Here is a 26991-nt window from a genome sequence, read left to right as displayed (position 1 = left end):
TTTACATTTGTGGATTGGTGATATACATTTGTGGATTGGTGATATACATTTGTGGATTGGTGATATACATTTGTGAATACGTGTGGCACAATATTGATCCCACATAGGCCCTATATGTGCCACTAATCCTGTAGACCAGGAAGTAGAGAGTTGCAGGAGCTGAACCACAGTGTGCTGCTGCTACACTTCTAGAAATGAAGTCAACCACCTGACTGTCTCTGGCGTTTCACACTGCTGGGTCATGTTCTTTATGATATGCAACAGAAAACACATGAAAACATTTTGCAATGGAAAACAAAAATGAGGGCTCATTATACAAGTGCAGCTTGTCCCTACTGGTTTCAGTCCGTTTTCTTCCGTATGGTGTCTAATGAACACGAACAAGCATGAAAAGTGTGTTATGGTTTAGGGAGGATTAGATTATGTCATGTTATGGTTTAGGGAGGATTAGATTATGTCATGTTATGGTTTAGGGAGGATTAGATTATGTCATGTTGTGGTTTAGGGAGGATTAGATTATGTCATGTTGTGGTTTAGGGAGGATTAGATTATGTCATGTTATGGTTTAGGGAGGATTAGATTATGTCATGTTGTGGTTTAGGGAGGATTAGATTATGTCATGTTATGGTTTAGGGAGGATTAGATTATGTCATGTTGTGGTTTAGGGAGGATTAGATTATGTCATGTTATGGTTTAGGGAGGATTAGATTATGTCATGTTGTGGTTTAGGGAGGATTAGATTATGTCATGTTATGGTTTAGGGAGGATTAGATTATGTCATGTTGTGGTTTAGGGAGGATTAGATTATGTCATGTTATGGTTTAGGGAGGATTAGATTATGTCATGTTGTGGTTTAGGGAGGATTAGATTATGTCATGTTGTGGTTTAGGGAGGATTAGATTGTCATGTTATGGTTTAGGGAGGATTAGATTATGTCATGTTATGGTTTAGGGAGGATTAGATTATGTCATGTTATGGTTTAGGGAGGATTAGATTATGTCATGTTGTGGTTTAGGGAGGATTAGATTATGTCATGTTGTGGTTTAGGGAGGATTAGATTCTGTCATGTTATGGTTTAGGGAGGATTAGATTATGTCATGTTATGGTTTAGGGAGGATTAGATTGTCATGTTATGGTTTAGGGTGGATTAGATTATGTCATGTTATGGTTTAGGGAGGATTAGATTATGTCATGTTATGGTTTAGGGAGGATTAGATTATGTCATGTTATGGTTTAGGGAGGATTAGATTATGTCATGTTGTGGTTTAGGGAGGATTAGATTATGTCATGTTGTGGTTTAGGGTGGATTAGATTATGTCATGTTATGGTTTAGGGAGGATTAGATTATGTCATGTTGTGGTTTAGGGAGGATTAGATTATGTCATGTTATGGTTTAGGGAGGATTAGATTATGTCATGTTGTGGTTTAGGGTGGATTAGATTATGTCATGTTATGGTTTAGGGAGGATTAGATTATGTCATGTTGTGGTTTAGGGAGGATTAGATTCTGTCATGTTATGGTTTAGGGTGGATGAGATTTTGTCATGTTATGGTTTAGGGTGGATGAGATTCTGTCATGTTATGGTTTAGGGTGGATGAGATTCTGTCATGTTATGGTTTAGGGTCGATTCTGTCATGTTTTGTGTATATTGGTTGGAGAAGTAACAGTTTAGAGAAATCACAGCCAGAAAACACAGTTTAGATAATATATTTTTTTAGATAATATCGTTATAAAACAAATACTTTGATTTTTATTTATTTAACAAAGACGCTTTCTCACAGCTTTATGACAGAGTTGATAAAAAGCAAGCATAAGGAGACTACAGAGGCTAGGACAAGTGTTTGCAGTTTGAACTGATATCAGGTGACTTGGAGGAATCGTTGGAGCTGTGACTGATGCTAGACAGACAGGGGTGTGTGCTTTGCATTACAGTCAGGGTTCATTAAGATGCAAAACAATTCATCCAGGGATATGTACTGGTCTCTCATGCCATGTCATCTCAGGGTAATTAGATGTTCTGTCTAACGTTGATCCTTTCCACCACCATATGAATAGAATAGAATACATGCATTAGGCCTCATTTAATTAATAAACTATTCCATCATGTTGTATTAGCCATTTACAAACAGCTCTTTAAATAACTTGTTTACTACACCCAGTGTGTGAATGGCATTTAAAGGGTTATTATCACAGCCAGACCCAGCTCAGAACTGTCTGTCCTCAGCTCCAGTCCGATGCGTGTGGATAGTCCGGTCCACAGTTTGCGTGTTTCTCCATGTGTAGGGGCTAGGGTAAAAGCCTACATAGCAGCTTCTTTGTTTAGGAGGGACTAGGCATGGGAGATCATTTACAAGCCGCTAACGCCCTCACCCCATTGGCTGACGGGGCTCAGTCTGCGTCTGCGAGAGGCATGCAGTGTGAGCGTGTGTCTGTGTGTGTATGTCTGTGTGTGTATGTCTGTGTGTTTATGTGTGTGTATGTGTGCGTGTCTGCGGCAGCAGCAACTGTTCTCGACACAGCGTCTGTCTTGCAGGCAGGCAGGCAGCCTCTCTCTGCTCTGGCGATGGTAGTAGAGAGCTCAGCTCTCCTCTCAGAGACTGATGTAGTAGTAGTCAGCTATACTTCTATCTAGAGGCTGAGGGGAGCAAAGCAAATCAAGATGGCCACCGGTACCTTGTAGGAATATAATGCTACCCAAACTGGAGGCTCAGTCTCTGAGGACAGACAAGGTAAAGCTGCCTGAGCCGTTAGCCCTGGAGTCTATTGTCTAGCTCCAGACAGACAGTGATACAGTACAGTAGCCTAGCAGGAGACGAGCCCTGGCTGTTGGGCTGCTGGTTTCAGGATGCCAGGATACAAACAATGTACTGTATGAAAGGTGCTTTACAGTGGAATGTATTATTATTATGATGACTATCTATGCTGTTTAGCTGTGTTTTGTGTACTGTGTTTGTATTTGGAAACAGTTTCAGGATACAACTATTAGAATACAAACATTGTATGAAAGATTTGATACAAGTAGAGTTGATTGTTAGTATTACTATTTGTGTTGGGCTGTGCAACCTCTAAATCACGAACGACGTGTGTGTGTGTGTGTGTGTGTGTGTGTGTGTGTGTGTGTGTGTGTGTGTGTGTGTGTGTGTGTGTGTGTGTGTGTGTGTGTGTGTGTGTGTGTGTGTGTGTGTGTGTGTGTGTGTGTGTGTGTGTGTGTGTGTGTGTGTGTGTGTGTGTGTGTGTGTGTGTATATCTGTGTGTGTGTGTGTGTGTATATCTGTGTGTGTGTGTGTGTGTATATCTGTGTGTGTGTGTGTGTTGTGTGGGGTGGGGTTGTGTTTCCAGGTGGGGTGCAAGGATGTGGCCAAACCAGCATTAAAGAAACCAGTTTCCACGGTAACAGACACCCTTCTCTTTTTTAGCCATGGGTCCTTCTGTGTCCTTCTTTCTTTCTCTCTCATTTCTTTTACAGTCATGTGTCTGCACCTGCTGTTCCTCAGAGAGAGGGGAGAAGTAGAGTGTTGGTAGTCATTAACAGGCTAGACTCACTACTGGTAGTAGAAGTAGTAATAGTAGTAGTAGTAGTAGTAGTAGTAGTAGTAGGTAGTAGTAGTAGTTGTAGTAGTTGTAGTAGTAGTAGTTGTTGTTTTTGTTGTAGCAGCAGCTGTAGTAGTAGTAGTAGAAGTAGTAATAGTAGTAGTAGTAGTAGTAGTAGTTGTAGTAGTAGTAGTAGTAGTAGTAGTAGTAGTAGTAGTTGTTGTTGTTTTTGTTGTAGTAGTAGCAGCAGCTGTAGTAGTAATAGTAGTTGTTATTGTAGTTGTTGTAGTAATTGTTTTAGTAGTAGTAGTTATTGTAGTTGTAGTAGTTGTTGTTGTAGTAGTAGGTGTTGTTCATGTAGTAGCAGCAGCATCAGCTGTAGTAGTAGTAGTTGTAGTTGTTGTAGTAGTAGTTGTTGTTGTTGTAGTAGTTGTTGTTGATGTAGTAGTAGTAGTTGTTGTTGTTGATGTAGTAGCAGTAGTAGTAGTAGTAGTAGCAGAAGCAGTAGTAGTAGTTGTAGTAGTAGTAGTAGTAGCATAAGCAGTAGTAGTATTAGTAATAGCAGTAGTAGTTGTAGTAGTAGCATAAGCAGTAGTAGTAGTTGTAGTAGTAGCATAAGCAGTAGTAGTATTAGTAATAGCAGTAGTAGTTGTAGTAGTAGTCTTTGTGTGAACCTGTTTGATTCTGTTTTAGCCTGATTGGCTGGGAGAAGGATTATTATTAGTAGCTGCAGTTGTAGTTGTAGTTATAGTATTATTAGTAGTTGCAGTGTTTGTTGTAGTTATAGTGTGGAGTATTATTAGTAGTTGCAGTTATAGTTGTAGTTATAGTATTATTAGTAGTTGCAGTGTTTGTTGTAGTTATAGTGTGGAGTATTATTAGTAGTTGCAGTTATAGTTGTAGTTATAGTATTATTAGTAGTTGCAGTGTTTGTTGTAGTTATAGTGTTATTAGTAGTTGCAGTGTTTGTTGTAGTTATAGTATTATTAGTAGTTGCAGTTATAGTTGTAGTTATAGTATTATTAGTAGTTGCAGTGTTTGTTGTAGTTATAGTGTTATTAGTAGTTGCAGTGTTTGTTGTAGTTATAGTATTATTAGTAGTTGCAGTGTTTGTTGTAGTTATAGTATTATTAGTAGTTGCAGTGTTTGTTGTAGTTATAGTATTATTAGTAGTTGCAGTGTTTGTTGTAGTTATAGTATTATTAGTAGTTGCAGTTATAGTTGTAGTTATAGTATTATTAGTAGTTGCAGTGTTTGTTGTAGTTATAGTATTTGTGCTTCGCTCTGTTTAGTCGGTGTGTGTGACTCTTTGAAGTTGCGTTCAGCGAGGAGACTGAGAGGAAGGCTGCGCTCTATGAATGAAAAGAATACTACGTACAGAACTTCAGAGAAACACACACACACACACACAGACACACACAGACAGACACACACACACACACACACACACACACACATACAGACACACACATACACACATACAGACACACACACACACACACACACACACACACACACACACACACACACACACACACACACACACACACACACACACACACACACACACACACACACACACACACACACACACACACACACACACAGCCCAGGAAGGAAGCCTGTTTTTTATGTCTTATCGTAAGCGCAGCACACCGTGGGACAGTTTTAGTAAGACTGTAGTCAGTCTGGTTTTAAAGATGTTTTTGAGGATTATCAGAGCTGAAAGCAGCCTAAGAGCTACTTTATCAGGAATGACTTTTAAAATACTTTCAAATAAGTCATGCACTCTCCCTCTGTTGAGAAATGACTCGTGATTTCAGGAGAAAGTACTGACAGTACTGACAGTAGAAGCACCTGCTTGCTGTCTGTGTCATTCAATGAGGATGTGAGAACGTAGAGTGTAGATTCTAATGTCCCTTCTTTTCAGAGGTGCATTGTGGTGAGGCACGTCGTTAGGATGTGTCTAATATTTTGGTGAGATGCAGACACTTTTTTTCTCTTCTGTTTGGGGATGCTAGGGATGGATTCTCACTGTGTGGAGCTGTGTGTGTGTGTGTGTGTGTGTGTGTGTGTGTGTGTGTGTGTGTGTGTGTGTGTGTGTGTGTGTGTGTGTGTGTGTGTGTGTGTGTGTGTGTGTGTGTGTGTGTGTGTGTGTGTGTGTGTGTGTGTGTGTGTGTGTGTGTGTGTGTGTGTGTGTGTGTGTGTGTGTGTGTTTGTTAGGGATGCATTGTCCCTCGGTTGAAACCTCCTTGGAAACCCTTGTCATCTGAGAGGGTCGTTAGGAGTCAGAGAGCAATCACAGTCCTGTTGCAAGGACAGGAGTCACAACGTGTGTGTGTCTGTGTGTGTCAAAGTTTAGAGAGCCTTTCACAGTCTGTGAGGCAGACAACAAGCACAGAACAAAGCAACAGTCCACCCCATATAGACAGACAGACAGATGGGTGGGCGGGCAGAAAGACAGATAGGAAGACACTTCTCTCTCTCTCTCTCTCTCTCTCTCTCTCTCTCTCTCTCTCTCTCTCTCTCTCTCTCTCTCTCTCTCTCTCCCTTTCTATCTCTCTCCCCCTGTCTCTCTCAATAGTAGCTCACTCCCACATGTTCTGTGATGTCTCTCACTCTTTCCCCCTCCTTCCTTCCTTCCCTACCTCCCTCCCTCTTTATCTCTCTCTCTCTCTCTCTCTCTCTCTCTCTCTCTCTCTCTCTCTCTCTCTCTCTCTCTCTCTCTCTCTCTCTCTCTCTCTCTTGTTTTTTATCTCTCTCTCTCTTCTGATTTCAACAGCAGCCAAGATGTTGCCTCAGCCTCCTCTCCCACCATCAGCAGCAACTGCAGCTGTATGTTCTTAGTAGTAAGGGAGGGTCACGAGACGAGGAGGAGAGGAGGGGTGTTGTTCTGAATACTATATGACTGTAAATAGAATAGTGGTTTTACTATATGCATTGGGAGGTTCATTAAGCAATAAGGCCAGAGGAGGTGTGGTATATAGCCAATATACCATGGCTAAGGGATGTTCTTACGTGCGACGCAACGCAGAGAGACTGGACACAGCTAGGTATATTGACCATATATCACAAACCCTGTTGTAGGGTTTGTAAGGTTGTTGAGTACAATCAACCATATGCTTTTCAGGTAAGGGTATCCTTTCACCATTGGATAGGCAAGTCTGGTTTTGCACAGGAACAGAGATGTGATGATGATGTGTGCTAAAGCTATGCCAGAAACAGCAGCAACACACACCCTAGTGTGTCTTATTGGCCCAATCAATCCCCTAGACTCTACAGCAGTGTTTCTCAACTCCTGTTTGCATTTTTGTTCCAGCCTTGTACTAAAACACCTAATTCAACTTATTCAACTAGGGTTGAGTCAGTTGTGTTAGTAGTGGGTGAGAAAAAGGATGTGACCTAGACCAGAGGGCTGGTGGCAGCTGTCCTTTCTCACTGTAGACCTGGAGTTTATCAAACAGAGTGAGCATGCTGGGTAGTGTAGTCTATAAAGAGTATATAAATGGTGAGTTAAATGGCAGTTCAGATGAGGTAATCAAGTAGCGTACATCCACCCACCTCCTGGCTCTCTGTAGTTAGAACACTTCATTAGCTTTACATAAAACAGATCGGTGACCCATGCACACACACACACACACACACACACACACACACACACACACACACACACACACACACACACACACACACACACACACACACACACACACACACACACACACACACACACACACACACACACACACACACACACACCTTTTCTCTGTTCCTCCCTCACCTTCTCTCAAACTTACTCCCTCACCTTCTCTCAAACTTCCTCCCTCACCTTCTCTCAATGTTCCTCCCTCACCTTCTCTCAATGTTCCTCCCTCACCTTCTCTCAAACTTCCTCCCTCACCTTCTCTCAAACTTCCTCCCTCACCTTCTCTCAATGTTCCTCCCTCACCTTCTCTCAATGTTCCTCCCTCACCTTCTCTCAAACTTCCTCCCTCACCTTCTCTCAAACTTCCTCCCTCACCTTCTCTCAATGTTCCTCCCTCACCTTCTCTCAAACTTCCTCCTTCACCTTCTCTCAAACTTCCTCCCTCACCTTCTCTCAATGTTCCTCCCTCACCTTCTCTCTCTGTTCCTCCCTCACCTTCTCTCAATGTTCCTCCCTCACCTTCTCTCTCTGTTCGTCCCTCACCTTCACTCTGTTCCTCCCTCACCTTCTCTCAATGTTTCCTCCTTCACCTTCTCTCAATGTTCTTCTCTCAATCTTCCTTCCTCACTTTATCTCAATGTTCCTCCCTCGCCTTCTCTCTGTTCCTCCTTCACCTTCTCTCAATGTTTTATATCTCCCTCACCTTTTCTCAATGTTTCCTCCCTCACCTTCTCTCAATGTTCCTCCCTCACCTTCTCTCAATCTTCCTCCCTCACCTTTTCTCAATCTTCCTCTTCTCTCACCTTCTCTCAATGTTCTTCCCCCATCTTCTCTCTGTTCCTCCCTCACCTTCTCTCAATGTTCCTCCCCCACATTCTCTCTGTTCCTCCTTCACCTTCTCTCAATCTTTTACCTCCCTCACCTTCTCTCTGTTCCTCCCTCACCTTCTCTCTGTTCCTCCCTCATCTTCTCTGTTCCTCCCTCACCTTCTCTGTTCCTCCTTCACCTTCTCTCAATGTTTCCTCCCTCTCCTTCTCTCAATGTTTCCTCCCTCACCTTCTCTCTGTTTCCTCCCTCACCTTCTCTCTCTGTTCCTCCCTCACCTTCACTCTGTTCCTCCCTCACCTTATCTCAATGTTTCCTCCCTCACCTTCTCTCAATGATCCTCCCTCACCTTATCTCAATGGCCCTCCCTCAACATTCTCACCTTCTCTCTGTTCCTCCCTCACCTTCTCTCAATATTTCTCCATCACCTTCTCTCTGTTCCTCCCTCACCTTCTCTCAATATTTCTCCCTCTCCTTCTCTCAATGTTTCCTCCCTCACCTTCTCTCTGTTTCCTCCCTCACCTTCTCTCTCTGTTCCTCCCTCACCTTCACTCTGTTCCTCCCTCACCTTATCTCAATGTTTCCTCCTTCACCTTCTCTCAATGTTATTCCCTCACCTTCTCTCTGTTCTTCCCTCACCTTCTCTCAATGATCCTCCCTCACCTTATCTCAATGGCCCTCCCTCAACATTCTCACCTTCTCTCTGTTCCTCCCTCACCTTCTCTCAATATTTCTCCATCACCTTCTCTCTGTTCCTCCCCCACATTCTCTCTGTTCCTCCTTCACCTTCTCTCAATCTTTTACCTCCCTCACCTTCTCTCTGTTCCTCCCTCACCTTCTCTCTGTTCCTCCCTCATCTTCTCTGTTCCTCCCTCACCTTCTCTGTTCCTCCTTCACCTTCTCTCAATGTTTCCTCCCTCTCCTTCTCTCAATGTTTCCTCCCTCACATTCTCTCTGTTCCTCCCTCACCTTCTCTCTCTGTTCCTCCCTCATCTTCTCTGTTCCTCCCTCACCTTCTCTGTTCCTCCTTCACCTTCTCTCAATGTTTCCTCCCTCACCTTCTCTCTCTGTTCCTCCCTCACCTTCACTCTGTTCCTCCCTCACCTTATCTCAATGTTTCCTCCTTCACCTTATCTCAATGTTTCCTCCTTCACCTTCTCTCAATGTTATTCCCTCACCTTCTCTCTGTTCTTCCCTCACCTTCTCTCAATGATCCTCCCTCACCTTATCTCAATGGCCTTCCCTCAACATTCTCACCTTCTCTCTGTTCCTCCCTCACCTTCTCTCAATATTTCTCCATCACCTTCTCTCAATGTTTCCTCCCTCTCCTTCTCTCAATGTTTCCTCCCTCACCTTCTCTCTGTTTCCTCCCTCACCTTCTCTCTCTGTTCCTCCCTCACCTTCACTCTGTTCCTCCCTCACCTTATCTCAATGTTTCCTCCCTCACCTTCTCTCTCTGTTCCTCCCTCACCTTCACTCTGTTCCTCCCTCACCTTATCTCAATGTTTCCTCCTTCACCTTCTCTCAATGTTATTCCCTCACCTTCTCTCTGTTCTTCCCTCACCTTCTCTCAATGATCCTCCCTCACCTTATCTCAATGGCCCTCCCTCAACATTCTCACCTTCTCTCTGTTCCTCCTTCACCTTCTCTCAATATTTCTCCATCACCTTCTCTCTGTTCCTCCCTCACCTTCTCTCAATGTTCCTCCCTCACCTTCTCTCAATCTTCCTTCCTCACTTTATCTCAATGTTCCTCCCTCACCTTCTCTCTGTTCCTCCTTCACCTTCTCTCTGTTCCTCCTTCACCTTCTCTCTGTTCCTCCCTCACCTTCTCTCTGTTCCTCCCTCACCTTCTCTCTGTTCCTCCCTCACCTTCTCTTCCACTCGAACATGCCAAAACACAGACGTTACAGAGAGCACTATGGTTTTCTTTTGAAGATCAATACATCAATACTGTGGACCTTTGGCTGGTTGTCGTCCTGCTTTTACACACACACGCACATGCTTCACCATACCCACTGTGATTGTCACTCACACTGCATAGCATATCATAAAGGCTGCATGCACACTCACGCATGCACACACACACACACACACACACACACACACACACACACACACACACACACACACACACACACACACACACACACACACACACACACACACACACACACACACACACACACACACACACACACACACACACACACACAGTGATGTGACAGTGAACTGTATCTGTGACATAGGCAGGAGGGAGCAGTCTGTTAAGCACTGAAGCTCTTACTGTTCATAGATGATATAGCACACAATGTTGTCTTGGTTTGGTTTTGGTAGAGTACAGTTGTTATGGTGCAGTCTCTGGTATGAAAGTTAGCCAAAACTCAGGCTGTAGCCCAGCACAAAAAATGACCTTCATAATGTCTTCTGCCTTTTTATAACTTTCCAAACTGTGGAGGTACAAAATATTTAGTTAAGTAAACAGTGTTTAGTTAAAAACAGTATTTAGTTAAAAACAGTATTTAGTTAAGTAATCAAATTTTAGTTAGGTAAACAGTATTTAGTTAAGTAATCAGATTTTAGTTAGGTAAACAGTATTTAGTTAAGTAACAGTATTAGTTAAAAACAGTATTTAGTTAAGTAAACAGTATTTAGTTAAGTTAACAGTATTTAGTTAGGTAAACAGTATTTAGTTACGTAATCAGTATTTAGTTAGGTAAACAGTATTTAGTTAAGTAACAGTATTAGTTAAAAACAGTATTTAGTTAAGTAAACAGTATTTAGTTAAAAACAGTATTTAGTTAAGTAAACATTATTTAGTTATGTAAACAGTATTTAGTTAAGTAAACAGTATTTAGTTAAGTAATCAGTATTTAGTTGAGTAATCAAATTTTAGTTAGGTAAACAGTATTTAGTTAAGTAATCAGATTTTAGTTAGGTAAACAGTATTTAGTTAAGTAACAGTATTAGTTAAAAACAGTATTTAGTTAAGTAAACAGTATTTAGTTAGGTAAACAGATTTTAGTTAAGTAATCAGTATTTAGTTAGGTAAACAGTATTTAGTTAAAAACAGTATTTAGTTAGGTAAACAGTATTTAGTTAAAAACAGTATTTAGTTAGGTAAACAGTATTTAGTTAGGTAAACAGTATTTAGTTAGGTAAACAGATTTTAGTTAAGTAATCAGTATTTAGTTAGGTAAACAGTATTTAGTTAGGTAAACAGTATTTAGTTAAAAACAGATTTTCGTTATAGGTAAACAGTATTTAGTTAATTAAGTAAACCAAGTTTACCTTACTGTAAAGTCTACCTTACTGTAAAGTCTACCTTACTATATCTTCTCTGTTCTGGCTCTTGTGCTATGCTGTGCTGGAAACACACAAACACACACAATAGGTTCAGGTTGGAGAGGTTGGTTTAAAATGTTAAATGTCTCTCTCTTTCTCTCGCTCTCTCCTCTCTCTCTCTCCCAGGTGGTTCCAGAGGACAGCTCAGTTAATGGAAGAGGCCCTGTCCAGATGGCAGAGGACACCTATACGGCAGCAGAGGACGAGGAGGAGGGTCACATACCTCACACACACCCTCCCCACGTCCACACTCTTGCCCAAATCCGAGATGGACGACCAGCAGCACTTATCAAGAGAGAGCCTGGCCTGGAGGACACCAATGATGGACTTCCTCTACAGCACCACTGCTCTTCTTCTGGGACTTTTCAGAACGGTGCTAACGAAAACATGGCTAAAACCAACGGTGCTCAACTGATTGCTGGTCCGGAATCACATCAGTTGTCACCTGAGTCCCAAAATACCACAATACAATTAGAGTCCCAAAGTACTACAAAATCTACGTACCCCAAAGGCAGCTCTGAGCTGAAGGATGCACTTCTGGACGACAGCATAGCTGTTCCCCTGAAGAAGATAAAGGTGGAGGAACCGTGGGTGTGGTCCATGGACCAGTCCTCCGCCCCACTAGGGGGCGATGATGACGATGTCTATGAGGACGCTCTGTCCACACTAGCAGCCGTGGTGTGTTTCTCTATCACAGACAGGAAGGGTCTGGAGGAGAAGTTGTGTAGCTCCCGATCCCCGGTGCTACGCTCGTTCAAAACAGAGCCGGAGGACTTCAAGGTGGATATTTGCTTGAAAAGTGCTCCCATCAGTCCACGAAAAGCTCTCGACATTATTGTCAAACGAGAGCAACCCTCTCCAGATCTCTCTCGGCCAAGCATCCAGTCTTTGGTAGAAGAGAGGAATATTAGCAATGACCAGGCTATCGCTATCGAGGCGCTAACCTTACTGGCAGCTATCCCACAAAACTCCCCAGAACCCTTTAGAACCAACGCACAGGGTGAAAACCCCACCACACCACCCATGCACTTATCCAATAGAAACACCCCTCTCCAGGGCTCCAACAAAGTTCTAGTGATCAGCTCCCCTCTGCACCAGACCTCAGTCATACGCTCCCCTCTGCACCAGACCTCAGTCATACGCTCCCCAGTGGCCAGACAAGCTCATGTCATCCAGTGTCATTCCCGTAGCCCCGCAGCCACTGGCAACCTGTCCCTACAGGACCTGCTAGAAGCCAGCTCGGACTGTGACAGACTTCCCTACGACAGCACCGAGAGAGCAGGACAACACCTGTACAGGAGAGCAGACCAAGGCCTTGGTTCTCAACATAACAGGGGCGAAGGCACTTTCAGACAGCGGAAAGACATGGAGAGGAACAGCAAGGAAACATTAGAGAGGACGGTGGGTAAGAGCGGGAGGAACAGGGATGAGGAAGAGGTGGCGGCTCAACTTGCCGAGTTGGCGTTCATCATCCAATCACGTCACAAGCAGCAGGGTTTCCACCCCTCCCAGCACTCAGAGAACAACCCTCCCAGAGGAACTCCAGTCTCAGCCATCAAGTACAACTACAACTCCGAACAAGCACCACCCAACCACAAGAAGACCCCTGTGAAGAAACCCAGGACCACACTTTCTAAACCTAGGAAGAAGAAGGGAACGGAGGGGCTGGAAGAGGAGGGCTGCAAACCCAACAACCGTACCCCCCTGTACAAACGAATACCCAACGGCAAGACCCCCCACAGAGCCAGGGTCCAGAAGGTTCTGCCCCAGCCGAAGACATCATCGCTCAGCCACAAGAGGAGCCTGTTCCTGCCTCAGGCCCAGATGGATCTGAAGAGGTACTTGACTGAGGCTCAGGAGGAACGACGGCAGCTCTTTTACTACAGTAACGCCCACAGTGGGGTCAAATACCACAAAACCTCTGGAGCCGTCGATCGCGGTCGAAGTCAAGGTTATGGTCATGACAACCAACAGTGGTCGCATTTCAACGGTCACCTGGACCCTTTACAAGGACAAGGAGTTGGACAAGGACATGATTGTGAAAGAGGATTGTATTCTCAGGTATCGCAGCCCTACGTTGGGCAGCAGCATGGTGCTAACCTAAAGGCTAGCTCCACTATCCCCAGTTTCACCAGCATAGACTCTAACAACCACAGAACCGGGTTGAACCATGGTTTATCCAATGGCTACTCCTCTGGGGGTCAACAGCAGGGGTATTACAAAGTGGAGAGGTCCGGTCCGGTCACCGTCTTGTCCACGTCAGCTAACGGCGATTTGGACCTATCGGAGGAGTCGACACCCACCAAACACAACGTGAACAGCTTCCTGGAATCGCCCCTCAGCTTCCTGGACACGCCCACTAAGAATCTGCTTAACACCCCCTCCAAGAAACTCTCTGAGATCCCCTCCTGTGGATGCATGAGTGAGTCACCCTGATGATGATGATAATGATGAGGATGATAATGATGATGATAATGATGGTGATGAGGATAATGAGGATGATGATAATAATGATGCTGATTATAATGATGAGGATGATAACGATGATGATAATGATGGTGATGAGGATAATGAGGATGATGATAATAATGATGCTGATTATAATGATGAGGATGATAATGATAATGATGAAAATTATGATGGCTTTCTTTGTATCCATTGGGAGATTCTTTAGTGTGATACAGCATGCCACATGCTCTACTGTGCTTAACTGGCGCTGTATTTGTCACACCCAAGGACATACCATTTGTTTGCCTGAAATTCGCTGAAACTGCATTCTACAAACGACTCTCTCTCCACAGAGCAAATCATAGAGAAGGAGGAGGGTCCATATTATACTCACCTTGGTGCTGGACCCAGTGTTTCAGCCGTCAGAGAGATGATGGAGAACAGGTAACAACCTCAAATAACACAAACTGCATCAGTTATTTTACTCCATTCCATAAATAAGCTTGGGGGAGAAGAAAAGTGTTTGTTGTTGCCCAGCCATTGCCCAGCTGTTCATAGTCCAATTGGGATGGCAAACCTGTGCGTTGCTAATCCACTTCTGTTTTCATGACAAATCTATTAGGTGTGTAATACTGATAAGATAATAGAGTTGATATGAAAACAGGAGGGGCTCAGTGCCTCAGGTTGGTTTACCAGTAGGATTATACGGCTAAGCCAATATGTATAACTGCCAGACTCTACTAGCCTACTGTATGTAGCTGCATTGGAGTCAACATGGGCCAGCATCCCTGTGGAACGCTTTCGACACCTTTAGAGTCCATGCCCTAACTAATTGAGGCTGTTCTGAGATCAAAAGGGGTGGGAGTGCAACTCAATATTAGGAAGGTGTTCTTAATGTTTTGTGCTATCAGTGTACTCGGTGAACCACCTGCCCTGCCAACCCACAGGGCTCGTGGTGTTCATGGAATGAGGTGGGGCTTACAGTCATATTATAGCTCATATATTATATTATAGAGGCTGTCGCTGAAGGAAAGCAGCACCAAGCTTGCCACACACACACACACACACGGAGATACATATTCACACATACAAAAACACACACACACACACCCTGCATGTTAGAACAGGAAACCTCTTGGGCCTAGTCGAGGGGCCCATGAGGAGAGTCTCTGCTCTGTAGTTTCTGTGGAATGACATCAGTGCTTTAGTTTGAAATAGTTTTTACTTGTTTTGAGTTGTTCCAAAAACTTTTGCTGCATTTTGGCGAGTGATGTAGTCCCACTGTCTTTTGCTAAAGTTCTCAAAATGTGATTTGTGGCTGTATTGACAGTCATTGCAAGATTTTAGTGCTGATGGTCGCAGATATGGGGAGAGATGACATTGCTGAAAGGATTGTGTTTTTATGTTCTAAGGTGAGACTTGTGAAAAGCCGTTAATATATGATGTATGTTATCGCGGTGTGTGTTCAAAGGTATGGAGAGAAAGGGAAGGCGGTAAGGGTGGAGGTGGTGGTGTATACTGGGAAAGAAGGACGCAGTTCCCAGGGCTGTCCCATCGCCAAGTGGGTAAGTACCGTGTGTGTGTGTGTGTGTGTGTGTGTGTGTGTGTGTGTGTGTGTGTGTGTGTGTGTGTGTGTGTGTGTGTGTGTGTGTGTGTGTGTGTGTGTGTGTGTGTGTGTGTGTGTGTGTGTGTGTGTGTGTGTGTGTGTGTGTGTGTGTGTGTGTGTGTGTGTGTGTGTGTGTGTGTGTGTACAGTGAGGGAAAAAGTATTTGATCCCCAGCTGATTTTGTACGTTTGCCCACTGACAAAGAAATGATCAGTCTATAATTCTAATGGTGGGTTTATGTGAACAGTGAGAGACAGAATAACAACAACAAAAATCAGAAAAACGCATGTCAGAAATGTTATACATTGATTTGCATTTTAATGAGGGAAATAAGTATTTGACCCCCTCTCAATCAGAAAGATTTCTGGCTCCCAGGTGTCTTTTATACAGGTAACGAGCTGAGATTAGGAGCACACTCTTAAAGGGAGTGCTCCTAATCTCAGTTTGTTACCTGCATAAAAGACACCTGTCCACAGAAGCAATCAATCAATCAGATTCCAAACTCTCCACCATGGCCAAGACCAAAGAGCTCTCTAAGGATGTCAGGGACAAGATTGTAGACCTACACAAGGCTGGAATGGGCTACAAGACCATCGCCAAGCAGCTTGGTGAGAAGGTGACAACAGTTGGTGCGATTATTCACAAATGGAAGAAACACAAAAGATCTCAAGGCAGCTGGGACCATAGTCACCAATAAAACAATTGTTAACACACTACGCTGTGAAGGACTGAAATCCTGCAGCGCCCGCAAGGTCCCCCTGCTCAAGAAAGCATATATACATGCCCGTCTGAAGTTTGCCAATGAACATCTGAATGATTTAGAAGACAACTGGTTAAAAGTGTTGTGGTCAGATGACACCAAGATGGAGCTCTTTGGCATCAACTCAACTCGCTGTGTTTGGAGGAGGAGGAATGCTGCCTATGACCCCAAGAACACCATCCCCACCGTCAAACATGGAGGTGGAAACATTATGCTTTGGGGGTGTTTTTCTGCTAAGGGGACAGGGCAACTTCACCGCATCAAAGGGATGATGGACGGGGCCATGTACCGTCAAATCTTGGGTGAGAACCTCCTTCCCTCAGCCAGGGCATTGAAAATGGGTCGTGGATGGGTATTCCAGCATGACAATGACCCAAAACACACGGCCAAGGCAACAAAGGAGTGGCTCAAGAATAAGCACATTAAGGTCCTGGAGTGGCCTAACCAGTCTCCAGACCTTAATCCCATAGAAAATCTGTGGAGGGAGTTGAAGGTTCGAGTTGCCAAACGTCAGCCTCGAAACCTTAATGACTTGGAGAAGATCTGCAAAGAGGAGTGGGACAAAATCCCTCCTGAGATGTGTGCAAACCTGGTGGCCAACTACAAGAAACATGAATTAAAATGCAAATCAATGTATAACATATTTGACATGCGTTTTTCTGGATTTTTGTTGTTGTTATTCTGTCTCTTACTGTTCAAATAAACCACCATTACAATTATAGACTGAGCATCTCTTTGTCAGTGGGCAAACGTACAAAATCAGTAGGGGATCAAATACTTTTTTCCTTCACTGTATGCAAGAGTGTGTGTGTGTATGTGGCTGTGTGTGTGTATACACACATCTTCATGTCTGTGTAGTAACCCTTCTCTCTCCCCCAGGTGATCCGTCGGGGCAGTGAGGAGGAGAAGCTGCTGTGTCTGGTGAGACACCGGGCAGGGCACCGCTGTGAGAGTGCCGTGGTGGTGATTCTCATCTTGGCATGGGAGGGCATCCCCCGGGGCGTGGCAGACAGTCTGTACCAGGAGCTCACCCAGACTCTCTGTAAATACGGCTCCCCCACCAGCCGGCGCTGTGCACTTAACGAGGAGTGAGTTACTGAAAGAACATACTTTTACCTAGTATTTAATAATAGGCTTACACGTACATATTTGCATTCATAGAACTAATTATTGTCATAACAAAGGAGTGAGTTATGTTCTTTCTAGCATTTCTAGATAGTCACCTGTCTCTTTCCCACTCTTCAGTTGTGTGCCAGGATCTACTGATTGTCTCAGCTCAACCTCCCCATCTCTCTCCCTCCATCTCTCTCCCTCCTTCCCTCTCTCCTCCCTCTCCCCATCTTTCTCCCTCCTCTCTCTCCATCTCTCTCCTCCCTCTCCCCATCTCTTTCCCTCCTTCCCTCTCTCATCCCTCTCCTCCCTGCTCTCTCTCCACATCTCTGTCCCTCCGTTTCTCTCCAGTCGGACGTGTGCTTGCCAGGGTGTGGACCCGAACACCTGCGGCGCTTCCTTCTCCTTTGGCTGCTCCTGGAGTATGTACTTCAACGGCTGCAAGTTCGCCCGCAGCAAGATCCCCCGCAAGTTCCGCCTGCTGGGAGACATGCCGCAGGAGGTGGGGACCAGGACACTCCAGTCAAACTGTGTCAAACTCCATTCCTCTAGGGCCAGCCACAGTGTTGTGTCAAACTCCATTCCTCTAGGGCCAGCCACAGTGTTGTGTCAAACTCCATTCCTCTAGGGCCAGCCACAGTGTTGTCAAACTCCATTCCTCTAGGGCCAGCCACAGTGCTGTCAAACTCCATTCCTCTAGGGCCAGCCACGGTGTCAGCAGATCTTCATCCCTCCCTTGCACGTATTTTCCAAATTAAAGCTACACAGTATAGAAATCGCTGTGCCATTTCCTGGTTGCTAAAATTCTAATTAGTTTGTGACAAAACAAGCCAGTATAGTGTAGATAATCATTATACCATCTAAACTGCTGTGAATTATATTTTCCATTAACAAACATATTGGCACAGTCAAAAGAGGACTGGCCACCCCTCATAGCCTGGTTCCTCTCTAGGTTTCTTCCCAGGTTTTGGCCTTTCTAGGGAGTTTTTCCTAGCCACCGTGCTTCTACACCTGCATTGCTTGCTGTTTGCTTGCTGTTTGGAGTTTTAGGCTGGGTTTCTGTACAGCACTTTGAGATATCAGCGGATGTAAGAAGGGCTTTATAAATCAATTTGATTTGAAATGTGTATTTTCAGCCCTTTTAAGCTGGCTTACAAAACGGAAAGTAAAAGACGCTAAAATGAAACTTAAGAACGGGAAGCATAGAAATATGAAATCAAAGTCAAATGTATTTGTCACATACACATGGTTAGCAGATGTTCATGCGAGTATAGTGAAATGCTTGTGCTTCTAGTTCCGACAATGCAGTAATAACCAACAAGTAATCTAGCTAACAATACAAAAACTACTACCTTATAGACACAAGTGTAAGGAGATAAAGAATATGTACATAAAGATATATGAGTGAGTGATGGTACAGAGCGGCATAGGCAAGATACAGTAGATGGTATCGAGTACAGTATATACATATGAGATGAGTATATAAACAAAGTGGCATAGTTAAAGTGGCTAGTGATACATGTATTACATAAAGATGCAGTAGATGATATAGAGTACAGTATATACGTATACAAATGAGATGAATGATATAGGGTATGTAAACATTATATTAGGTAGCATTGTTTAAAGTGGCTAGTGATATATTTTACATCATTTCCCATCAATTCCCATTATTAAAGTGGCTGGAGTTGAGTCAGTGTGTTGGCAGCAGCCACTCAATGTTAGTGGTGGCTGTTTAACAAGTCTGATGGCCTTGAGATAGAAGCTGTTTTTCAGTCTCTCGGTCCCAGCTTTGATGCACCTGTACTGACCTCGCCTTCAGGATGATAGCGGGGTGAACAGGCAGTGGGTCGGGTGGTTGTTGTCCTTGATGATCTTTATGGCCTTCCTGTGACATCGGGTGGTGTAGGTGTCCTGGAGGACAGGTAGTTTGCCCCCGGTGATGCGTTGTGCAGACCTCACTACCCTCTGGAGAGCCTTACGGTTGTGGGCGGAGCAGTTGCCGTACCAGGCGGTGATACAGCCCGCCAGGATGCTCTCGATTGTGCATCTGTAGAAGTTTGTGAGTGCTTTTGGTGACAAGCCAAATTTCTTCAGCCTCCTGAGGTTGAAGAGGCGCTGCTGCGCCTTCTTCACGATGCTGTCTGTGTGAGTGGACCAATTCAGTTTGTCTGTGATGTGTATGCCGAGGAACTTAAATCTTACTACCCTCTCCACTACTGTTCCATCGATGTGGATAGGGGGGTGTTCCCTCTGCTGTTTCCTGAAGTCCACAATCATCTCCTTAGTTTTGTTGACGTTGAATGTGAGGTTATTTTCCTGACACCACACTCCGAGGGCCCTCACGTCCTCCCTGTAGGCCGTCTCATCGTTGTTGGTAATCAAGCCTACCACTGTTGTGCCACGCAGTCGTGGGTGAACAGGGAGTACAGGAGAGGGCTCAGAACGCACCCTTGTGGGGCCCCAGTGTTGAGGATCAGCGGGGTGGAGATGTTGTTGCCTACCCTCACCACCTGGGGGCGGCCCGTCAGGAAGTCCAGTACCCAGTTGCACAGGGCGGGGTCGAGACCCAGGGTCTCGAGCTTGATGACGAGCTTGGAGGGTACTATGGTGTTAAATGCCGAGCTGTAGTCGATGAACAGCATTCTCACATAGGTATTCCTCTTGTCCAGATGGGTTAGGGCAGTGTGCAGTGTGGTTGAGATTGCATCGTCTGTGGACCTATTTGGAGTGGGTCTAGGATTTCAGGTAGGGTGGAGGTGATATGGTCCTTGACTAGTCTCAAAAAAGCACTTCATGATGACGGAAGTGAGTGCTACGGGGCGGTAGTCGTTTAGCTCAGTTACCTTAGCTTTCTTGGGAACAGGAACAATGATGGCCCTCTTGAAGCATGTGGGAACAGCAGACTGGGATAGGGATTGATTGAATATGTCCGTAAACACACCGGCCAGCTGGTCTGCGCATGCTCTGACGTCGCGGCTGGGGATGCCGTCTGGGCCTGCAGCCTTGCGAGGGTTAACACGTTTGAATGTTTTCCTCACGTCGGCTGCAGTGAAGGAGAGTCCGCATGTTTCGGTTGCGGGCCGTGTCAGTGGCACTGTATTGTCCTCAAAGCGGGCAAAAAAGTTATTTAGTCTGCCTGGGAGCAAGACATCCTGGTCCGTGACGGGGCTGGTTTTCTTTTTGTAATCCGTGATTGACTGTAGACCCTGCCACATACCTCTTGTGTCTGAGCCGTTGAATTGAGATTCTACTTTGTCTCTATACTGACGCTTAACTTGTTTGATTGCCTTGCGGAGGGAATAGCTACACTGTTTGTATTCGGTCATGTTTCCGGTCATCTTGCCCTGATTAAAAGCATTGGTTCGCACTTTCAGTTTCACGCGAATGCTGCCATCAATCCACGTTTTCTGGTTTGGGAATGTTTTAATCGTTGATATGGGAACGACATCTTCAACGCACGTTCTGATGAACTCGCACACCGAATCAGCCTATTCGTCAATGTTGTTGTTTGACGCAATAGGAAACATATCCCAGTCCACGTGATGGAAGCAGTCTTGGAGTGTGGAATCAGATTGGTCGGACCAGCATGGAACAAATAGCACTCATAGAACAGATCTACTGCTTCTTAGACTTGCTTTTGATGAGAATGAGAGATCTATAACTCACATTTCTATGTACATTTGGTCGGGTATGAGCTATCTTAAGGGAAAGAGAGGAAAAACCATCAGCCACTGTGGCGCTCTAGAAATTCAGTTTGGCACCCGTACTTAGATTTGAGAGACTGGTTCGGAAAATAAACCTTAGCCCCTTCCCTATATGCCTAGACCCTAGCTCTCTACTTTACTAATGTAAGTCTTGTTATAGCTTCATAAACAATGGTTTAGAATAGATATTCCTCAGTGAATAGTCTTCTTGTTAAAATGGCTAATAGACACCGCCTAGTGGCCTCAGGTGGGTATGACAGCCAAAGTCTGACAAGGACAACAGTGGCTGAAACATTACTGGGATTTCAGGGATTCTCCCGGGGCTCTCCTTTAATTTCACACAGCTTTTCCCTCATCTGTTACTGTTCGTATTTGTCCCACTCTACCTCTGATCTGTGTGTTGTCTGTCTGTGTGTTGTTCAGGAGGTGAAACTGGAGCATCGTCTGCAGAACCTGGCCACAGACCTGGGTCCTGTCTACCAGAGACTGGCCCCGGAGGCCTTCCAAAACCAGGTGGATCTGGAGCAGGCGGGCCAGGACTGCAGGCTGGGTCGGAGGACGGGCCGACCTTTCTCCGGGGTCACGGCATGTGTGGATTTCTGCGCCCACGCTCACAAAGACACACAGAACATGAACAACGGCAGCACTGTGGTATGCTACTCACATGGCTGGATTCACATGCACACACATATTTGCTGTCAAACAAACAGAGACATAGACACAGGTCAAATAAAATCAAAGTTGATTGGTCCCGTACACAGTTTAGCAGATGTTTAGTGAAATGCTTATGTTACTAGCTCCTAAATTCAGTAAAATGTTGAACAAGTACACAGATAATAAAAAAGATTAAGAAATAATTGGAACGGATCTGATTAAGAACCCAAATAACACTGTAACAGTAGTCCAAATGCAATCTACATCTACACCAGCTTCATTTAGACAATATATACTAAGAATGATATGTACAGCAGTAGATATATTAGAGTGACCTGCTGTGTGTATAAAGTGTCCCTAAAATGCGATGTACAATAGTAGAAATATTACAATGAGCTACAGGTATGTCGAGAATACAGTATTTAAATACACAGTGTAAACCGGTAGTATCCAGTGGTTTAATGTCTGTATAACATTGGACATTATCGTTGGCTGTGAGTGTGTGTGTGTCTGTATGTGTGTGTGGTGTGTGTGTGTGTGTGTGTGTGTGTGTGTGTGTGTGTGTGTGTGTGTGTGTGTGTGTGTGTGTGTGTGTGTGTGTGTGTGTGTGTGTGTGTGTGTGTGTGTGTGTGTGTGTGTGTGTGTGTGTGTGTGTGTGATAGTTTGTGTGTGTGTGTTGTCTGTGCATCACCTAGTAGATGATTAATGATAGCTGTTCAACAGTCTGATGGTCTGGTGATAGAAGCTGTTCAACAGTCTGATGGTCTGGTGATAGAAGCTGTTCAACAGTCTGATGGTCTGGTGATAGAAGCTGTTCAACAGTCTGATGGTCTGGTGATAGAAGCTGTTTAACAGTCTGATGGTCTGGTGATAGAAGCTGTTCAACAGTCTGATGGTCTGGTGGTAGAAGCTGTTCAACAGTCTGATGGTCTGGTGATAGAAGCTGTTTAACAGTCTGATGGTCTGGTGATAGAAGCTGTTCATCAGTCTGATGGTCTGGTGATAGAAGCTGTTCATCAGTCTGATGGTCTGGTGATAGAAGCTGTTTAACAGTCTGATGGTAATAGAAGCTGTTCATCAGTCTAGTGGTAATTGAAGCTGTTCATCAGTCTGGTGGTAACTGAAGCTGTTCAGCAGTCTGATGGTAATAGAAGCTGTACAACAGTGTGATGGTAATAGAAGCTGTTCAACAGTCTGATGGTCTGGTGATAGAAGCTGTTCAACAGTCTGATGGTCTGGTGATAGAAGCTGTTCAACAGTCTGATGGTCTGGTGATAGAAGCTGTTTAACAGTCTGATGGTCTGGTGATAGAAGCTGTTCAACAGTCTGATGGTCTGGCGATAGAAGCTGTTTAACAGTCTGATGGTCTGGTGATAGAAGCTGTTCAACAGTCTGATGGTCTGGTGATAGAAGCTGTTCAACAGTCTGATGGTCTGGTGATAGAAGCTGTTCATCAGTCTGATGGTCTGGTGATAGAAGCTGTTCAACAGTCTGATGGTCTGGTGATTGAAGCTGTTCATCAGTCCGATGGTCTGGTGATAGAAGCTGTTTAACAGTCTGATAGTAATAGAAGCTGTTCATCAGTCTGGTGGTAATTGAAGCTGTTCATCAGTCTGGTGGTAACTGAAGCTGTTCAACAGTCTGATGGTCTGGTGATAGAAGCTGTTCAACAGTCTGATGGTCTGGTGATAGAAGCTGTTCATCAGTCTGATGGTCTGGTGATAGAAGCTGTTCAACAGTCTGATGGTCTGGTGATAGAAGCTGTTCAACAGTCTGATGGTCTGGTGATAGAATCTGTTTAACAGTCTGATGGTCTGGTGATAGAAGCTGTTCAACAGTCTGATGGTCTGGTGATAGAAGCTGTTCAACAGTCTGATGGTCTGGTGATAGAAGCTGTTTAACAGTCTGATGGTCTGGTGATAGAAGCTGTTCAACAGTCTGATGGTCTGGTGATAGAAGCTGTTCAACAGTCTGATGGTCTGGTGATAGAAGCTGTTCATCAGTCTGATGGTCTGGTGATAGAAGCTGTTCATCAGTCTGATGGTCTGGTGATAGAAGCTGTTCAACAGTCTGATGGTCTGGTGATTGAAGCTGTTCATCAGTCTGATGGTCTGATGATAGAAGCTGTTTAACAGTCTGATAGTAATAGAAGCTGTTCATCAGTCTGGTGGTAATTGAAGCTGTTCATCAGTCTGGTGGTAGAAGCTGACAGTCTGTGGTCTGGTGATAGAAACAGTCTGATGGTCTGGTGATAGAAGCTGTTCAACAGTCTGATGGTCTGGTGATAGAAGCTGTTCATCAGTCTGATGGTCTGGTGATAGAAGCTGTTCAACAGTCTGATGGTCTGGTGATAGAAGCTGTTTAACAGTCTGATGGTCTGGTGATAGAAGCTGTTCAACAGTCTGATGGTCTGGTGATAGAAGCTGTTCAACAGTCTGATGGTCTGGTGATAGAAGCTGTTCAACAGTCTGATGGTCTGGTGATAGAAGCTGTTCAACAGTCTGATGGTCTGGTGATGGTGATAGAAGCTGTTTAACAGTCTGATGGTCTGGTGATAGAAGCTGTTTAACAGTCTGAGCTGTTCAACAGTGATGGTCTGGTGATAGAAGCTGTTTAACAGTCTGATGGTCTGGATGGTTCATCAATTGAAGCTGTTCATCAGTCTGGTGGTCAGTCTGGTGGTAATTGAAGCTGTTCATCAGTCTGGTGGTAACTGAAGCTGTACAACAGTCTGATGGTAATAGAAGCTGTTCTACAGTCTGATGGTCTGGTGATAGAAGCTGTTCATCAGTCTGATGGTCTGGTGATAGAAGCTGTTCAACAGTCTGATGGTCTGGTGATAGAAGCTGTTCAACAGTCTGATGGTCTGGTGATAGAAGCTGTTCATCAGTCTGAAGGTCTGGTGATAGAAGCTGTTCAACAGTCTGATGATCTGGTGATAGAAGCTGTTCAACAGTCTGATGGTCTGGTGATAGAAGCTGTTCAACAGTCTGATGGTCTGGTGATAGAAGCTGTTCAACAGTCTGATGGTCTGGTGATAGAAGCTGTTCAACAGTCTGATGGTCTGGTGATAGAAGCTGTTCAACAGTCTGATGGTCTGGTGATAGAAGCTGTTCAACAGTCTGATGGTCTGGTGATAGAAGCTGTTTAACAGTCTGATGGTCTGGTGATAGAAGCTGTTCAACAGTCTGATGGTCTGGTGATAGAAGCTGTTCAACAGTCTGATGGTCTGGTGATAGAAGCTGTTTCAACAGTCTGATGGTCTGGTGATAGAAGCTGTTTAATCAGTCTGATGGTCTGGTGATAGAAGCTGTTCATCAGTCTGATGGTCTGGTGATAGAAGCTGTTCATCAGTCTGATGGTCTGGTGATAGAAGCTGTTTAACAGTCTGATGGTAATGAAGAAGCTGTTCATCAGTCTGATGGTCTGGTGGTAATTGAAGCTGTTCATCAGTCTGGTGGTAACTGAAGCTGTTCAGCAGTCTGATGGTAATAGAAGCTGTACAACAGTGTGATGGTAATAGAAGCTGTTCAACAGTCTGATTGTCTGGTGATAGAAGCTGTTCAACAGTCTGATGGTCTGGTGATAGAAGCTGTTGAACAGTCTGATGGTCTGGTGATAGAAGCTGTTTAACAGTCTGATGGTCTGGTGATAGAAGCTGTTCAACAGTCTGATGGTCTGGCGATAGAAGCTGTTTAACAGTCTGATGGTCTGGTGATAGAAGCTGTTCAACAGTCTGATGGTCTGGTGATAGAAGCTGTTCAACAGTCTGATGGTCTGGTGATAGAAGCTGTTTAACAGTGATGGTCTGGTGATAGAAGCTGTTCATCAGTCTGATGGTCTGGTGATAGAAGCTGTTCATCAGTCTGGTGGTAATTGAAGCTGTTCATCAGTCTGGTGGTAACTGAAGCTGTTCAGCAGTCTGATGGTAATAGAATCTGTTCAACAGTCTGATGGTCTGGTGATAGAAGCTGTTCAACAGTCTGATGGTCTGGTGATAGAAGCTGTTTAACAGTCTGATGGTCTGGTGATAGAAGCTGTTCAACAGTCTGATGGTCTGGTGATAGAAGCTGTTTATCAGTCTGATGGTCTGGTGATAGAAGCTGTTCAACAGTCTGATGGTCTGGTGATAGAAGCTGTTCAACAGTCTGATGGTCTGGTGATAGAAGCTGTTTAACAGTGATGGTCTGGTGATAGAAGCTGTTCATCAGTCTGATGGTCTGGTGATAGAAGCTGTTCATCAGTCTGATGGTCTGGTGATAGAAGCTGTTCAACAGTCTGATGGTAATAGAAGCTGTTCATCAGTCTGGTGGTAATTGAAGCTGTTCATCAGTCTGGTGGTATCTGAAGCTGTTCAGCAGTCTGATGGTAATAGAATCTGTTCAACAGTCTGATGGTCTGGTGATAGAAGCTGTTCAACAGTCTGATGGTCTGGTGATAGAAGCTGTTCAACAGTCTGATGGTCTGGTGATAGAAGCTGTTCAACAGTCTGATGGTCTGGTGATAGAAGCTGTTCAACAGTCTGATGGTCTGGTGATAGAAGCTGTTCAACTGTCTGATGGTCTGGTGATAGAAGCTGTTCAACAGTCTGATGGTCTGGTGATAGAAGCTGTTCAACAGTCTGATGGTCTGGTGATAGAAGCTGTTCAACAGTCTGATGGTCTGGTGATAGAAGCTGTTCAACAGTCTGATGGTCTGGTGATAGAAGCTGTTTAACAGTCTGATGGTCTGGTGATAGAAGCTGTTCAACAGTCTGATGGTCTGGTGATAGAAGCTGTTCAACAGTCTGATGGTCTGGTGATAGAAGCTGTTCAACAGTCTGATGGTCTGGTGATAGAAGCTGTTCAACAGTCTGATGGTCTGGTGATAGAAGCTGTTCAACAGTCTGATGGTCTGGTGATAGAAGCTGTTTAACAGTCTGATGGTCTGGTGATAGAAGCTGTTCAACAGTCTGATGGTCTGGTGATAGAAGCTGTTCAACAGTCTGATGGTCTGGTGATAGAAGCTGTTCAACAGTCTGATGGTCTGGTGATAGAAGCTGTTTAACAGTCTGATGGTCTGGTGATAGAAGCTGTTCAACAGTCTGATGGTCTGGTGATAGAAGCTGTTTAACAGTCTGATGGTCTGGTGATAGAAGCTGTTTAACAGTCTGATGGTAATAGAAGCTGTTCATCAGTCTGATGGTCTGGTGATAGAAGCTGTTCATCAGTCTGATGGTCTGGTGATAGAAGCTGTTCAACAGTCTGATGGTCTGGTGATTGAAGCTGTTCATCAGTCTGATGGTCTGGTGATAGAAGCTGTATAACAGTCTGATGGATTGGTGATAGAAGCTGTTAACAGTCTGATGGTCTGGTGATAGA

At 44.5% G+C, this 26991-nt stretch overlaps 1 protein-coding gene across 3 annotated transcripts in view; it reads left to right on the top strand.

Annotated features, from left to right (window-relative positions):
- Nucleotides 1-26991, top strand: part of LOC124041113 (methylcytosine dioxygenase tet3-B-like) — a 76915-nt gene that overhangs the window by 40464 nt on the left and 9460 nt on the right. The window contains exons 1-8 of one of the 3 annotated variants that reach the window (XM_046358293.1): nucleotides 2327-2729; nucleotides 3340-3390; nucleotides 11473-13768; nucleotides 14148-14238; nucleotides 15266-15359; nucleotides 17040-17248; nucleotides 17622-17772; nucleotides 21401-21628. In XM_046358293.1, coding sequence (XP_046214249.1) covers nucleotides 2688-2729; nucleotides 3340-3390; nucleotides 11473-13768; nucleotides 14148-14238; nucleotides 15266-15359; nucleotides 17040-17248; nucleotides 17622-17772; nucleotides 21401-21628 — 3162 coding nt within the window. In that variant the 5' untranslated portion in view covers nucleotides 2327-2687. Of the gene's footprint in view, nucleotides 1-2326; nucleotides 2730-3339; nucleotides 3391-11472; nucleotides 13769-14147; nucleotides 14239-15265; nucleotides 15360-17039; nucleotides 17249-17621; nucleotides 17773-21400; nucleotides 21629-26991 lie in introns of those variants that run through there. The other 2 variants (XM_046358291.1, XM_046358292.1) reach the window with 2 other exon arrangements.

Source organism: Oncorhynchus gorbuscha, linkage group LG08 (assembly GCF_021184085.1).
Source record: "Oncorhynchus gorbuscha isolate QuinsamMale2020 ecotype Even-year linkage group LG08, OgorEven_v1.0, whole genome shotgun sequence".
Taxonomy (NCBI): domain Eukaryota; kingdom Metazoa; phylum Chordata; class Actinopteri; order Salmoniformes; family Salmonidae; genus Oncorhynchus; species Oncorhynchus gorbuscha.
The sequence above is the reverse complement of the archived record's forward strand: the minus strand, read 5'-3'. Positions and strand labels throughout refer to the sequence as shown.